This window comes from Rattus norvegicus, chromosome 17 (assembly GCF_036323735.1).
Source record: "Rattus norvegicus strain BN/NHsdMcwi chromosome 17, GRCr8, whole genome shotgun sequence".
Lineage (NCBI taxonomy): Eukaryota > Metazoa > Chordata > Mammalia > Rodentia > Muridae > Rattus > Rattus norvegicus.
In genome coordinates, this window is record NC_086035.1 from 7,960,487 (window position 1) to 7,976,699 (window position 16,213).

At 52.4% G+C, this 16,213-nt stretch overlaps 1 protein-coding gene across 2 annotated transcripts in view; it reads right to left on the reverse strand.

Annotated features, from left to right (window-relative positions):
• Positions 1 to 398: 398 nt before the first annotated feature.
• Tgfbi (transforming growth factor, beta induced) overlaps positions 399 to 16,213 on the reverse strand; it is a 29,350-nt gene continuing 13,535 nt past the window's right edge. The window contains 15 exon segments of one of the 2 annotated variants that reach the window (NM_053802.1): positions 399 to 1,054; positions 1,742 to 1,766; positions 2,474 to 2,553; positions 2,994 to 3,096; positions 3,904 to 4,028; positions 6,194 to 6,324; positions 6,994 to 7,130; positions 7,758 to 7,903; positions 8,457 to 8,594; positions 9,323 to 9,535; positions 10,968 to 11,109; positions 12,844 to 12,990; positions 13,287 to 13,451; positions 13,881 to 14,041; positions 15,283 to 15,347. In NM_053802.1, coding sequence (NP_446254.1) covers positions 1,008 to 1,054; positions 1,742 to 1,766; positions 2,474 to 2,553; positions 2,994 to 3,096; positions 3,904 to 4,028; positions 6,194 to 6,324; positions 6,994 to 7,130; positions 7,758 to 7,903; positions 8,457 to 8,594; positions 9,323 to 9,535; positions 10,968 to 11,109; positions 12,844 to 12,990; positions 13,287 to 13,451; positions 13,881 to 14,041; positions 15,283 to 15,347 — 1,825 coding nt within the window. In that variant the 3' untranslated portion in view covers positions 399 to 1,007. 2 annotated transcript variants of the gene reach the window in all.

Below are 16,213 nucleotides of genomic sequence, written 5' to 3' on the forward strand. Positions count from 1 at the left end.
TTTTTTGGTTGTTGTTGTTACCAATATCCTCCCTTCCTTGAGTGTCCCTCTCCTCTCTTGTGTGACAGTCTGTGTTGGCAAGACTAAGCTGTAAAGGTCAACCCAAGATGACATCTCATTCTTGGAAGAAGGAGCTTCAGGGTAATAAGAGGGCACAGTGTTGGGTGATGTGAAAATGGAGGACTCGGGACTAGGTGAAACCATGTCCAACCAAGGGCTTAAGTTCACACCGTCATAAGCTGTGTGGGCATCCAGGGGCCATTTGCTGGAACTATTTCAATAACCACCCTCGGGGGTCCTTGATGAATGGATCTTGGGAAGATTTGGGGGATGGCGCAGCTTGCAGGTGGGCACTGAGGAGCGGAACCCATCCCTGGTATGCAGCTAGCACACAGGTGTTCGTTTCTTTGGTTTTATTATTACAAATGCGCCGTGGCTCCATCACACTCAGGGGAATCTGAATTCTACATGTTCGCCACACCCTTTCCTTTCTACCTGGGCAGGGCCACGTAGAAGCATTCAAACCACGTGTGGTCACAAGACATAATTGACAGAAACAGTTCAACTCATAGCTTATAGTGATGCCATTTCTCCAGCGGTACAAGAGCTTTACAGGATGGTGCCAGGGCTTTCCTGGACGATGGACTGCTTGGTTCACATTTGTAAGCTCCGAGGCTGGAGCTCCCTTTTCCCAGGGCCTTGGCACCGTTGTTGAATTCCATGCTTTGGAAAGGTCCTTTCTGGTAGTCAGCGCCAAGATACGACCGCCAGATCTGTGTGTTCAGTGGTTGAACAACCGTGTTTGGAGGGATCGAAAGCTAAAACTGACCTCTCTCCCCTTAACATCCCAACCCATCCAAGGCTCAGATCTCAATGTGGTGCAGCCCATGTATGTTGAAGTGTGATATTTGGTTTCCGAAACATTCAATGGTCTCTTTGGCAAACTGAGAGAAACTGGCAGGAAGCTGCTTGCAGGGCACTCCTCTGTGGTCCTTCTTGCTAATGCTTCATCCTCTCCGCTTCATCCTCTCTAGTAACCGCTGATAGACAGGGGCTGACAAAAAAAAAGGAGACACAGGAAAGCCAGTGAGGCACAGGTGTCCCGTTGTGTGTCTGGGGCTCTTATTTAAGTCTTTTTGTCTCAGTACCAGGGAAACGAACCCAGAACGGTGGGCCAAGATGACAGCCACATCCCCTTTCCACTTCTTATTTATGAGACAAGGTCTCACAAAATTGATCAGACAGCTTTGAACCCATTCTGAAGCCTATCTAGGCCTTTGACTTGTAATCCTCCTGCCTCAGACCACCGAGGAGTTCCGATCGGGTACCATCAGGCCCAGCTTCCGAATCCCGTGGGCAGAAGCCACATGGCCTTCCTCTGCCCTGCTCCCCTGTTCATGCAGGGGATTTGGGGTTTGTAGAATTTCTCATCTTACAGCCTGGAGTGTTATCCTCAGTGTGGGTGCCTGCCAAGCCCCGTGCAGTCTTCCCAGGCTCCCTGAGCCCACAGTCACACCGGCCCCGAGAGGCTGTCCTGACTCTACTATTACCATGCTACCGAGAGGGAAACTAGATTTTCCATGTCTGACCCCAGTTTACCCTGCTACTCTGACCTGGAGGCCAGGCTTGTTTTACTGTGCGCCATGTTTTGATCTGCACACAGAAAGATTGCGGGCATGGGTCTGCTGGGGACAGGTGGGGACACACTAGCCCAGATGGGACTGTAAAGTCAGACACTTACCAAGTCGCATAGAACTCTGGGCACTCTAAGGAACAAATAAACACAAGAACAAGTCAGGATTTCCTTCGCTTTTGTTTTTTTTCCCCTTTGCTACGCCTGCCTAAGGCGTCAGGTTTCTTAGTACCTCTTGTCACAGAACCTGCATATGGAGGGGCTTTACACTGCACTGGCCTCACTCAAAACAAAGGCTGAGGTAGAGAAGGGGAAAACTTGAACCCACAGGCTCCAAAGAACCCCCTCAGGTAGTAGCCCGTGACTGTACAAGCCTCCTCTCAAACGGGCACTGATGTAGAAGGTATACATCCCTGGGGGACCCTAAGCTAAGTGTCTCCACTGAGACCAGAGCTTAGAGCTGGAGTGTCAGCTGTCAGCTGAAGCGTCTCCCAAGATACGAGTTCAGCCCTTCTGGAGGAGATCTCTGTTCAAAAGCAGACTGCCCATGTGAGGGCTCCAGCTTCCGGGATCAGGGCTCTACCCTGAAACCTCTTCTCTAGAGACCAAAGCTTTAGTAAGTTCTAACGGGCTTCGCCTGACCCAACTCCACACACGCCGAAGTAACCACACACTGCAGAAGATAGGTTAGCCTTGGAAACAGAAGACGAATTCGGAGGCCCGACAGCCAGGTGGCTAACGCATGGACTCAGGGTGGGCTGCCCCCATTGGCGAGGTAGATCCCAGGGCTGCCTTCCTCAGCTGTGGCTCACTGGTGGGGGGGCAGGGGGGCACACATACCCTGGAATAGGCTGACGCCTTCTTGAAGATTTCAAGGGCAGAGTCTGCCAACTCTTCTCCCCGTTCTTGTGGCCGGTTGGCTAGAGAGAAAAGAGAAAACTCACGGTCTGTCGCCAGCATCCTGATGGACACGCAGCCATGCACTGCCTGCCACCGGTGTCCCCATGCACCCACATAACATCTGGGCCTTTTCTGCCACCAACATCCACACAAATATTCATACTGGGTAATGTCAGAGTTGGGGTAAGACGGTAGGCAACTCAGTAAGAAATAGGCCTTGGGGTTGGGGTTTTAGCTCAGTGGTAGAGCGCTTGCCTAGCGAGCGCAAGGCCCTGGGTTCGGTCACCAGCTCCGAAAAAAAAGAAAAGAAAAAAAAAAAAAAAAAGAAAGAAAGAACTAGGCCTCAAATTCTGTAGCCTATCATCCTAAAACATAGTTCTCCTGATTCACTTTTCAGTCAGAGACCCAGGAGCCACACTCATGGGCACCATTCAGTTAGGACCGCATAGTAGGGCCTTACCTGGCGGTTGCAGAACAGTGTTGATGGCATACACCACACCGTTTGTGGCCATGATGTCGGTTTCGGCAACAGGTTCCTTATTGACACTCACCACATTGTTTTTCTGAGAGAAGAGACAACTGTGGTTAAACGCAGAGCCCACTGGGCAGAGTGGGCATCCGCTGACCATGCACCCATCCAGTGGAGGGCTTCTCTGGCGAGCAGCTACCATTGCCCTCCTCAGACTTCCCCTGCCTTACCTAGGCGTGGCACAACAGTGCACTGAGCAGGATTCTTACCCTCACAATGGGGAGCAAGGAGGGAGAATGTCTCTTAGCAGAAATAAGAGCTGAGGTGCAAGAGAAGCTTCAAGGAAAGCTTGAAGGTGGGAAGGAGCCCTCAGGGTGCAAGAGAGACCATAAAACCCCTTGAAGCTATATAGGGAAGGAGCCCTCAGGATGAATGCTTTCTTGAACAGCCGGTGTGCCTATGACAGACAGTATCTTAACACCTGAGAAACAGTCCTTAAGTTAAACAGGCCCCTCCTAGTCGCCCCCTACCCCCATGTGTCTTCCCATGCTCCCCTTCGAACTGGTGAGCAGGGGACAGCAAAGCTCCACAGAAAGGAACAGAGAACCAGTCAGCTCCTACCCACACGGGGCCCTGCTGAGCCAGTCTGGCTCTTTCCAGATTGGAACCCTCTGAACACAGATCTAAGGCTGAGCGGCTCCCAGTGAGAGATGCTCCCAGAGCAGCGTCAGAATGAGAAGATCTCTCAAGATGCGGCCCAAGCAACAGCTAGGTGGGTGCCTGGCTTTGGGACTGGAGCTGGGGTGGGGTGGGGGTGTAGATAGGGGACTGCTCTCTGGAGATACTTGGAGGAACTACTCCCCACTTTCTAAAGGGTTCCTACACAGTCCACGCCACTCACCGAGCTGACTTCCAGTTTGTCCCCTTGGAGAGACTTCAGCCGCACCAGAGCCCCAATGCCTCCGCTAACCAGGATCTCATCCCCAATGTGGTACTTCAGGATGTTGGTAAGTTCCTTGGCATTTGCTGTAAGATTGTGGAAGGAGAGGACACCGGTTAAGCACAAGGACTGTGACTCGTGAGGGTATATGGAAGATCAATCCGTGCTCTTAACCTCTGAGCGCCCCCCCTCTGGCCCCCGCGAGGTTTCTCCAGAACAGGGTGACTCGCTGAACAAGCAGAAGCGCTCACTGAGTACCTACTGTGTGTACAGCCAAGGACCTATCATCTGCTTAACGGTGAACCGATGACCAAGGCTGTAGCCAGCGGGGGCGGCTGGGTTAAGCAGGGCTCCGTGATGGCTAAGAAGGGGTTAATCCATACTCCTCTCTGCATATGAGTCATGTTTCCCTGAGCTAAATATTTGCCTGGAGAGCCAGGGACCTTTCCAGCATCAGCATCTGGGACCCTTCATCATTTGACATGGGCTCCTGCCGACTATAACACAGTAGTGAAATATTTACACATTATGCCCTCAAGTGCATTTTCGGCTGAAGATAGCAATTCCCCTGAGGGAGAACTTGAAAGATTGAACAGCTGTGCTCCGGAGGAGCCTCTGAGCCGATGATGAGGTCAGGGCTGAGTGGCTGAGGCCATTCCCTGCACGGCGCCCTTCCTCCACACACCTTCCTGCGTGCACATCGCAACATTCTTTCCAGTCCACATCCATGTCTCTGCCAACTCGGGCAGGCATCTGAGAGAGTCAAGAGGCAGTCCTTAAACCTGCCAGCCACCCCCTGGTGTCTGATCCTCCCCAGCCAAAATCTTACTTCCCCAGGGCTTAAGCGGCTGTTCCCAGGACCATGAAACTTGGAGGAAAACGTTGAAGCATTTTAAAGAGTTCATCTGGTTATCGACACATCTACAGAGAGCTAAGGGACAGAGCCTCTGATGATAAGGAACTCTCTGGCATCTGCACCCAAGCTGGTAAGCGATCTCCTCCCACAGAAATATAGCCCAGAGCAAGGTGCAAAGAGAAGTCAACCCCCTTGATCCAGGGTCTCCAGTCCAGGTCTTCAACACCAGGGTCCTCCTTCCTCCTTTGGGTGCCATTTTCTCTACCCATGGGGACTTGGGGGGCTGTTTGGGGAACTTTCTCCACACCCCTCCTCTGCTCTCACACAACGGAAAATGATGGAATCTGAGTAGGCACAAGCCACCTGGGGAATATTCTATTCTTACAGGGTTGAGGGAGGAAGGGAAGTTTATGTTCAGCGTGAACTTCTCCCCTCTTCCCAGGAACCTGCGTCAGCACCGCAGACCCAGGCATTTGCTTGGCCGTAAAGCAAATTAAACAGGACACAAATTTAGCTCCTTGCTGTCTGCAACCTGAGCCTTCTATTCTGCTGGAAAGGATGCATAACCCGTGTTTGCTCCGAGGCTGGCTACACAGCTGCCTCCTGGCTCCTCTCTTCCTCCCCTAGCTCAGCTTTCTAGGAGGGGCCGCATGCATCAGGGCTAAAGCCCATCCCTGCCCCCCATTTCACTGTCATCGCCACTGTGAATGGAGCATGGGTGTCTTGTCCTGAGTGCCACACTCTGTTTGCATCACAGTGAGCCGGGGAAGCTTGCCAATCTCTTTTTTTCTTTTAAAGGGGGAAACTGAGGCACAGCAGCTCAACCAGAGCTCACTCACTTTCTTAGCCACTGCCCTCAGCTAAGTTCCCCAGGAAGAGTTTTTTTTTTAAATCTATTTAATGCAAGTAACGGTTTCATTACCACAGATCTCCAATAAAAAGCACACCTCAGGGACCTGACTGATTATCATTGGCCTAATTTCCTTTTGCCTGGCACTGTGTCCAAGGAAGCAAAATGGTATCATCTGTGCCCTCTTATAACTGGGTGAAAGTCAACTGGCCCAAGGAAGGAAGGAAGGAAGGGAGGGAGGGAGGGAGTGAGGGAGGAAGGAAGGTTGGTTGTGATACTCAGGGTCCCCTTTGCCATGGACTTACTATGACTGTAAATGGCTCTGACTGTTTTCCGTCCTTTGAACAAAGTATACCTGGTTCCTGCCCTCACTCTGCCCCATTTTCCACCATGGTCACCATTTACTGTCCCATTAACCCTGCCCACATGTCTACAGGACGACCTCAACACCAAGTCCCTCTGTGAGCTGTCCCTTGTCTCTTGCCACAGCCTGGAGACACTGCTCTGTCAGAACAGTGCGGATATCTGCTTAACCTGCTCTTTACCCAAGAGTTTGTTCAGCTCTTCTGGAGGCATGGCTTGGAACGCTTCGTTCGTGGGAGCGAAAACAGTGTAGACCCCTTCCCGGTTGAGGGTCTCCATCAGGCCTGCAGACTGGATGGCGGCCACCAGCATGCTGTGGACAAACAGAGAGAATGACAGCTCGCTCCCCGGGCCCTCTCCACGCAGAAGGAAGGTCCGTTGTCATCTCTTCACTGGGCATTAACGTCCCATGCAGGATACATGGCCAGAGGGGAGGAAGGGTGAAAACAGGTGAGAATTGGCATGGCCCACCGGGAGACTGGTGGAGTCAGTGTCTGCTGAGTGTGTGATCCTGGGAGGCAGAGATCCAGTCTCCCAGTCTGTAGGAAGGTGGCTCGAGTCGGTGCTAGGGAAATGCTTGACAGCACTCATTGAAGAACTAGCACATTGGAAGCACTGGATGCAGAGGTCTCAGGGTAAGAAAGAGAAGTGACCTGGTGGCTTCAGTTGATGCAGAAAGAGATGTGATGGGTTCTTAAAGCCCCTTAGCTCTAAGTCCCCTGGGGACTTTCCGGTGTGAGCGATATCCTTGTGTTTTAGCAATTAAGATGTTCCCTCCCCCTTCCTATGGGTATAAGGATTGTATTGTTAGCAAGAGCCCTGCTTCCCAACGTAAGGGTCCTCCTCCTCTCCATACCCCAACCATGGATGGTCGCACCAGTATGTCACTAGCATTAGGTCATCCTCTGGGAAGTAGGGTAAAAGAGCTGAGGCCCAGCATGACCACTTGGCAGAAGCTTGACCCCGGGATGAGACTGGTTACCTAAAACGGTTGTCCCCCTTCAGGACATCCATAACAGTCCCCATAGGGGGTGTCAGCATCCGGTCCATGGTGAACAGGGTCCCATACCGTCCCTTCTTGTCATGGGCGGCAATGCAGCTGTTTTCAATGCAGAGGCTCTACACAAAAGAAGGGCAAAGGAAAGGAGATGGTTATCATCTCAGGAAGGGCCCAGACTTGTTTGGAGCCAATAGGGACAATATCACACACAGAGGTTTCCTCAGGGAAGGATGGGCAGAGAGGCTGTGATAAAAATCGCACAGGGATTCCACGTCAAGGTCAGTCTCACGAGAGGTCCATTGACGGAGATCAAATAGACAGACTGGAGGCAGTGGGCTGGTTGATTTAACCAGTGATCAGTTCATGGCTGGTTGGTTTTATCAGCCAAAGGACATCTTTAGCCAAATGGTCCTGTTTAGTCCCAGACCAAGAACAACACCATGTTGGCTATCCTATTTGCTATGGGAAGGTCTTGGACCCAGGAGAGCTGAGCTTCACAGGGACAAGCCTAGAAAGACTCCATGTTTCTCTCCCCGTTCCCCCCACCTCTTCCTGCTGAGACCCAGACAGTCTCCCTGCTCAGCAGCTGAGTTAGGGTTGAGCCTCAGTCTCCAACCTGCAAGAGAGGAAGTGTCACCCAACATCCTCCAGAAATCACTTCCCCTTTATGGAAAGCCAGTTCTTATGTAAGCCCCTGGCTCTCACACGCGCCAGAGGAGGGGTGTGAATCAGGACCCAGAACTTACATTTCGATAAACAAAAACTCGAAGCTTTTTGCCACCCAGTGTGTCCAGTGTCTGTCCGGAGTACAAATATTTGGAGGCCAACTGCCCTTTGACCATGTGGTTCAGAAGCAAAGTCTTCATTTGGCCGTCAATGCGGGGGACACCATCTGCAAGCAAAGGGGCAGACAGACCCAGAGAGACAGGCTCCTGAGATAAGGCGTGTGATGAGAGACACACGTGCGTGGGAGAGAGCCCATCCCGCCTTGGTTTGGAAATGGGGACAGAAAGTAAGGGTGGCTGTCAGAAAACCCTTAACAGTCAGAATCTGCTAGAGAAAAAAAAATAGTTGCAGCTAACTACCGAGGATGTTTGTCATTTTGTCCTCAGAGGGAGGAGAGAGTCTTTCTCGCTGTCCCCATGACAGCACCTCAGCTGACCCCTGCCCATATACACTAGTGTTAACTCAGCAAACAAAAAAACCAAGGCCTGCTCCACTCTCCTGGCAGAGGCGAAGTATCGAGCTCTGGGGAAAGATCCCCCAATACATTCTTGGCTGTTTCAGATAAACAACGGGTAGTCCAAAGTTTCGGATAGAATCACATCTGCTCTGGACTATGGCAGGCGGAAGGTTCCAAGGCTGTTGTAAATCAGGGCAGGGCTGTAGGGTTGGGGCAGCCATCCCAGAGGCAACAGAACAGCGGGGCGCTTTCCTCGTGTTACCTTTGAACACAGAATTCAGAGGGGCCAGGAAGGTCAACTGTTCTTTTCCAGAGAGATGCGTGCTGAGGCCAGCTTGTCTGAGGAGGTCAATGGCTGTGGAGACGTCAGATTCCGAAGCGAGCTCGAGCAATGTCTTGGCTACAGGAAGAAGAAATGGTGTTCAAAAGGTAAACGGGTGGTACGTATATGTCGCAGTCCAGAGCGGGATGGATATCTACACGGAACTTCATCTCGGTAGTCAGCAGCCTTCTAACCACAAAGGAGCCAAGCATGCTCTGTTATCAGAAAACCTAAGCTGCAGGGAGGTAGATGACAGCCACCCGGCAGTTGGCAGCACTGTCCCCAGGCCCCAGGGTGGCTTGGCCAGGACCTGTTTGACTCAGGGGAGGAGCCGGCATGGCCTGCATGTCTGCTCCTGAAGATACTCCCACAGGAGGAGATTGTTCTCTTTCCTGGGAGATTCCTACTCTCGGGCTGAACAGGAACCAAAGTCCATCCTGTCACCTTCCCTGGGTCAGTGGCCCCGGGTGCTTGAAGGAAAGCAAATGCCGTGACGTCAGCAATGGCCCTTGGTGCCCAACCACAGCATGCAAGACCAGAAAGGGCTCTAAGGTGGTGTCTCCCTTAGGTTCCTTAGGTTCCTTAAAATCTTCCCAGTTACCTCAAGACACAGTGTCTAGACCCTGGAAGTGTAAGACTTCATATTTCTCACAGCCTTTGGGTTCACAGAAGGTACAGAGCTGTGTGTCGCACCACACCAAGAGCAGGAAGTGGCTCAAAAGATTGCTGAATACCCCTAGCCCGTCACCAGGGTTCCAGAAGGGAGAGGAAGCTGGGCAGGACAGAGGCCCCCTGGGCCTACCTACCTGAATCTGGGATGAGCAGCTCATCAATGAAGTGGATGACACCGTTGGTGGCCAGGATGTCTTTGTTGGAGATGACAGCCTTCCCGTTAATAGTGAGCATGTCTCCACTGCAGCCCACCTCCAGTGTGGTGCCCCCCAGGGTCTCCATGGCCATTCCAGCCACAATGGCCTCAGCACACATGGCTGTCTTCAGGATATGATTGTTTAGCAGGTCTATGGATACAGAAGAGGATACAGGTCTAGAGCCTGCTGTGGTCTGATGCAGGGGCCAGCTCCCAGCCTGCCCAGGGCTGAGGATTTTGCTGGGGTACCACAGGGCCCACATCCCCATTTCTTGTCTACCACCAGCTAAAACCACTGGGACTCTATGGTCAGACTCCCCAAGTTTGAATCCCATGGCTGCTGACCAGCTATGGGATCCTGGGCCAGCCACTTAGCCTCATCCACCTGAAATGCAAACCTCTCCTCAACAGAGCAACCCAAGCCATTAGCTCACGAGCACTGGGCTTCAGGTGGATTCTCCCAATGGGCCAGGGAGAATGGGAAGGTTCCAGTAGGCCCGTTACGGGTCTTTAAAGTCTTAGGCCTTTATAAGACATTGAGCGAGGCAGGAAATAATATAAACTACCCCAAGGATAGCCATGCAATGACAAGTTTGCTCACAGCAGGGGCCTACCCTCTGCTGCCATAGCTGCAGACTTGAAGAGAGAAGGTTGGGGTGTCCATCAACAGATTCAGGTGTCTTGTTGGATCTGTCTTAGAGTGTGAGTGAAGGTTGCCCACTCCTCTGTCTGGGTGCTACTTTGGAGGTGTGTACAAGGGCACTCAGAAGCTGAAGCCTCCCCACCCACACCCTAGGGGGCTCTCACACACCCATGACCTCTGTCAGAGGAAGCAGCAAGGTCCAGTCAAGGACATGCCCCACCCCCACCCTGAGCTCACAGGTTCCCAGACTGCAGCTCTCCGACATGGACAAGGTCCTTTGTCCCAGCTTCACCACCTCATTGGGTGTGGGAACCAAAACTGCCCTGTCACAGTTAGGAGGAAGCTCTGAGGCTGACAGAGACCTTGGGATGCTGGAAAGGCTCTAAAAGCCAATACTGACCCAACTCGGCCAGTAGAGGATGGACAGACTGTGGGAACAAGTGTGGTGGTACACTTCAGGCTAGCCTAGGTATAGTGAGCCCCGTCTTAAAACAAGACAGCCTGGTTAAGCCCCCTCCTCATCTACCTTCCATGCTTAACTTGGGAGATGATAGACGGAACCAGCAATAGAAGTCAACTGACACTTCATTTCTATTATTTTTGGTTACCCATGAGGCCTCTGGCCAGACATAGGAAGATATAAAAGGTCGCCATAACAATTCCTCTTGAGGGATACCATTGACACCTGATTCTTTCAAGCTCTTTAAGCTTCATATGTCCACCCGACCATTTTGGCTACTCCGGTTTTGTTTCCTTAATTTGACCAGGGTCAGCTTGGCGACTCATAGCATGGGTTCTGCTTGGCTCCTACAGAGACATGGTCATCAGGAGTAACATAGACCAGGCTTGTAGCAGACATCCTGAAACTTGTGGCATTAGCGTAGGGCAGTGCTCACGAGGGGCTGCTCCAAGGAGGCAGCAAGGAGCTGAGGGTGCTCACCTCTCAGGGCCTCGGGGTCACCCAGGATCCGGTTCAAGGTCTCAGCAGGAATCTTCTCAAAGGCCTCGTTGGTTGGGGCCAAGAGTGTGAACTGGCCGTCACCCTCCAGCACGGTATTGAGTCCTGATGCAGCCACGGCGGCCTGTGTAGGGAAGGGAGGATAAACCTTCCTGAGCTCACTGGGCAAGGTGTGCACACTCTGACTGCACCTCCCCTCGGGTAGTGAGACACTTAGAAGAATCCCAAGTAAGAGAGAAGCCTGACCATGGACGCCATGGGCCCTGGTCTGTGTTCCCGCCGATCTGGCCACCTTTCAAGTGGGGATGACATCACTCCTACCCTAGCTCTGGGTCCTACCCCTGGAGCTCCCTTTGCCTCTCCTCCTCTTTCTTTTCTTCTCAGACTCCTATTCCTTCAAACCCTGACCAAAATGCCGCTCCTCTTGGCACAGGTCCCCAGATGAAAGACCCTGACTGTCATGTCTCCTAGCTGTATTCCCAGTTAGCCATGATTCCTCACGAATGATTATGCAGTGCAGAGATCACATGCCTCAGGGCTGCACAGCGTCTACAGCAATATCCTAACAGGCCAGGGTGCTTCTCACTGCTCCCCAGTAGAGTGGTTCCTCCTGGTTAGTAAGGCCTGCAGAATATCCCAGTCCACAGGCTCCCTCCATACTTCCCCACAGCCTCAGAGCCTCTGCAGTGGGGCAGAGTAGTGTGGGCTCTCCCATCAGGCCTCTCTACCCAAAGCATCTTTTCCAAAGAAGTCTCCCCTGCCCATCCCTCCTGGGCTACACTGCCCGTCCCTCCTGAGTTACACTACCCACCATTATTTTTCTCACTCCCCCAAGCTCACGTTGCTGTCCTGTCTTGCTCAAGTCTCATCTGTCTCCCTGGAAAGAATGGCAGCCACTTTGTTCACTTTGACCCCTGGCACCTAGACTTGGGGAGTGATGGGGTTTAAGAAGCATGTGCTGGAAGGGGGGTGGGGAAATGGGTACCGGGGAGGGGCCGAAGCAGAATAAGAAAGAGGAAATTTTTCTCCTATCACTTTCCAATAAGACTTTGTGCTGAAAATGATAGTTTGTACTGTCAGCTTTGGGGGAACATTCCCTTGCAGACCCAGAGAAAGGGAGGGAAAAGTACCTAAAAAGCCAGATTCCCTGGGGTCCCCTGAGCTAGCTAAGGGCGCTCCCCAAATGCCAAGGCCCCTCTGTGCCCATGCTGGAGTGTTTGTCTCTGTGTTGGAGATCTCCAGGGCGGGGCTGCTCACTCCCACTTGTGTACTTTGTGGTTAGGAAGTCCTCCTTGAATCAGACAAAATCCTGACAGGGCAGCCTGTGCCCACTTCCTCCTGTGTGGCCGGTGCCAACAGGAACCACTTGCCTTTCGAGTTGTTGGACATACGCCTTTGGCCTGAGGACAGTCAGGATCCAGCTTCAGAGTCAGAGCCTACACTCCTGAGTCTACACAGGCAGCTTCTCTGCCAGGTCTATGTTCCAAGGAAACATGGGTAGGGGACCCAGGCGAGGACCTGTGGTCTTAGAAGCCCCACGCTGGCTGACAAACCGTTTGTTACAATGTTCTGTGTGGGAGGCCCTCACAGTGCTGGACTTCGTAGTTCAGCCCCACGGCTCAGAGGACTCTGTCTCTACTATAACACTGCTAGATTATCCAGAAGAGCCACGGAAAGGAAAGCTTTATAACAGGGGCCTTTCTCAGGGTCTGTGCAGCCTGGTGCTCTTAGTGCCTTCTCCGTGTAACTACACTTGGGACATCCTCATGTCCTCCTGCAGAAGACACCTTGTCAGGCACCTTCGAGCAGGGAGGCCATGTGTCCCCAGCCTGGGCCTCTATTTAAAACCGTCCCTTACCCGAAGTGTCTCAAAGGTGTCCTCAATCTCGATGATCTGCTGGATGTTGTTGGTAACGGTGGAAATGACCTTATCAATGAGATGCACCACGCCGTTGGTCGCATGGTGGTCAGCTTTCAGCAGCCGGGCACAGTTAACAGTTACAATCTGTCAGAGAAGAAGCAAGGTCGTATCGTAGTGAACACCCAGGAGTCCAGGGCTTGCCTACAGTTTTTCTTTTCTTTTCTTTTCTTTTTTTTTTTTTTTTTTTGGTTCTTTTTTTCGGAGACTGAACCCAGGGCCTTGTACTTCCTAGGCAAGCGCTCTACCACTGAGCTAAATCCCCAACCGCCTACAGTTTTTCAAATCACAAGACAGAACCCTAGCAAGCAACACCCCTGATGGGCCAGAGTTGGGCTCACGACAGACAGAGGACAGTTCTGGGTAACGGGGGATGCCCCTACCCCGTTGGGATAGTGATGGATCTGGATGTTGGAGTTCTGGTACATGGAGGTGAGAGCCATGCCGTGCTTAAGCTCGTCTGTCAGGACCCGTCTGTCCACCATGTGGTAGCGGAGGGCGTTGAGCAGTTCAATGTTGACATTGCTCACCAGGGAGTCCAGCACTTCCTAGAAAGAAAGGACATGGTGGTTAAGAGGCAGCTACCCGGGGTTGGGGATTTAGCTCAGTGGTAGAGCGTTTGCCTAGCAAGCACAAGGCCCTGGGTTCGGTCCCCAGCTCAGAAAAAAAGAAAAAAAAAAAAAAAAAGAGGCAGCTACCCTGTGCTCAAGGGAGAGACCCTGGCTCGAAGTGGACCTAGATCCCCCTTCTCTCCTTTAGTGAGCATCTGTGGGAGGCTGGAGGTACCTGGAGAAGCTTGCTTTTGCTTTCCCTGGTGAGGGGAGCATGTTAAGGGTAAGAATGTATAAAATGGCAGAAGGTTACTTCAGAATCCCACTGTGTGCCCAGGCCTGTGGAGACGGGGGGGGGGGGGGGGTGATCACGAGTGGTGTGGGGGGCAGTTCCCAGCAATCCCCTGGGCAGAAGGCTCCTCTCACCGCAGGCAAGGAGGACCAGGCCTCGTTGCTAGGGGCAAAGATGGTGAAGCTGCCGGGTCCCTCCATCTCAGGCCTCAGCTTTTCTGTGCGATCTGTGTACAGCTGTGTGGTGGTCGATCCCACAATTCCCAAGGTCTCGTACAGATTGGAGAGCGGAAGAGCTGCAGAGGCAGAGGACAGAGGGACAGTCGTGAATCCACCACAGACACACGCCCGCCCTCAATTCTTAGTCAGGAATGACAGAGGGCACAACTGCAGAGAAGTGGGGTGGGGTGGAAACCCAGACATCTGTTGACAGACATGCTCAAAGCTCACGGAAGCCCAACGCCTCCCTGCTGAGCAGCCTGATGGGTGATCTCTAACTGTCTGGTTGCTTTAAGCACAGCAGAGGAGAGCGGTTTGCTCCTGCTCCTGTGCATTTAGATAAAGTGGGCAGAAACAGGTGGGAGACTGCAAACCCCAACAGCTTTGCTAGAGCAAAAGAGCTGTGAGCCTTCCAGGTCTTTGTGTATTTTCCAGGATCTGACCTCTTAGACGACAACCTGAAGGGCTTTCTAAGCCAGACTCCCTATGTAGCCCCAGGCTGGCTTTCGATTCCTGGTGATCCTCCTGACTCAGCTTCCTGAGAGCTGGGATAACGGACGTGTGCCACCATACACAGACTAACGTTTGTATTTAAATAACCGGAAACCGTCACCTCAGAACTAAGTCCCCAATCTAGGCCAACGTCCTATCCTACTTTATTTCTTCAGCTGCCCTTCTGCTTGGCTCGGCAACACCACAGCCCTGGTAATGATAACCATCTCCTCGTCATCTTAAAACTACCTTGGACTTCAAAGCTAAAACGAAACACAAAGCCTGCTTCACTGCCTGCAGCACCGAAGGCGCTGGTAGAATTCACCGGTCTCACGCCATCTTTGGCCCAACTCCAGAGGCCAGAGACCATGTTATCCTGTCTGTGCCCTGGCAGGGCTAACCGCAATTTAACTGGCTAATAGGCTAGCCTTGTTGGATGCTCTGAGAATCACTGCCAGAACTGATGACAAGGCCAGAGCCTGCAGCCACTGGGAAGAGGCCTGGCAGACGAGTGTGGGCTTTCCTCTAACCGTTGAACGAGGGTTGTGAGTAACACAGGAGAGGGACTTTTTCATCCATCCTCTGCCATCTCCCGGCTCCAGTGAGCACATGGGAAGGACAGCTCAACTTCATGCTTCCCACCATGCTGCCATCTATTCCCTTTGGCACTGCTCCTCCTCCTCCCCCTCTTTTTTCTTCTTCTTCTTCCTCCTCTCCTCCTCCTCCTCCTCCTCCACCTCCTCCTCCTCCTCCTCCTCCTCCTCCTCCTCCTTCTCCTCTTGCTCTTCTATCCCACCCACCCACAGGCAGTGCCAGGCTCACTCACCTGCAGGGCAGCCTTTCTCTCCTGGGACCTTTTCATATCCGGGGCAGCACTCATAGCTGATGACTCTGTAAAGAGAGACACGGAGATGTCAGGCAGCATACGGGAACTCTTCCTTCCCGATGCTCTCCGCTGAGCAGAAACGCTACCGGGAGGACAGAAGGCAGTCAACAGGCATGGCATCCTCGCCAGGAAGCACGTGCTCCGTGGTGACTGTGCTGATCAGTGGTCGGAAGCCTCTGCCGAAGGTTTCATGACAGTGGCCAACACCGCCAGCCAACCAACCGGGGAAACCGGGAGGAGGGTAACACACTCAGTAGCACAATCAGAAACGAACGCCCCAGTACCAGTCTCCAACAACCATGCACAAGCAACCTGGTGGACGGTGTTGCAGGAAAGGGACGAGGGAAACTAGGGAGTCGAGTGTTGTGTCTAGCTCTGAGCTTACCTCACCCCTGTGACTCCATCATGTCTCTGGGTCTCCCCAACCTCCTGTGCAGGGACAGAGGCAGGCGCTTGCGCGCTCGCTCTCTCTCTCTCTCTCTCTCTCTCTCTCTCTCTCTCTCTCTCTCCTGCCAGTTCAGTTCAGTATTTGATTTAATAACCCGAAAGTCAGAGGACTCTGGGCGGTCATTGTGTTCTCTTGGGTTTTTTTTGTTTGTTTGTTTGTTTGTTTTTTTTACAAATCACGTTTCCAATGAAAACTGAGTCCCTCTTAATGGAGGTGCCTGTTCTCCTATTTACCCACACCAGAAACTTATTTAAAAAACACGTTTCTGGTGTCAAAACCATCTTAGCGGTTGTTTGCAAACTAACCCCCCACCTTCCCTCATCTTCAGCCTCCCTATTGTCCTTCCAGGGGGGTAGCCAATGCTACCAATACAAGATCCTCTGCATTCGGATGAATATGAGATGGGCAGGGCGCTTTAAAAGT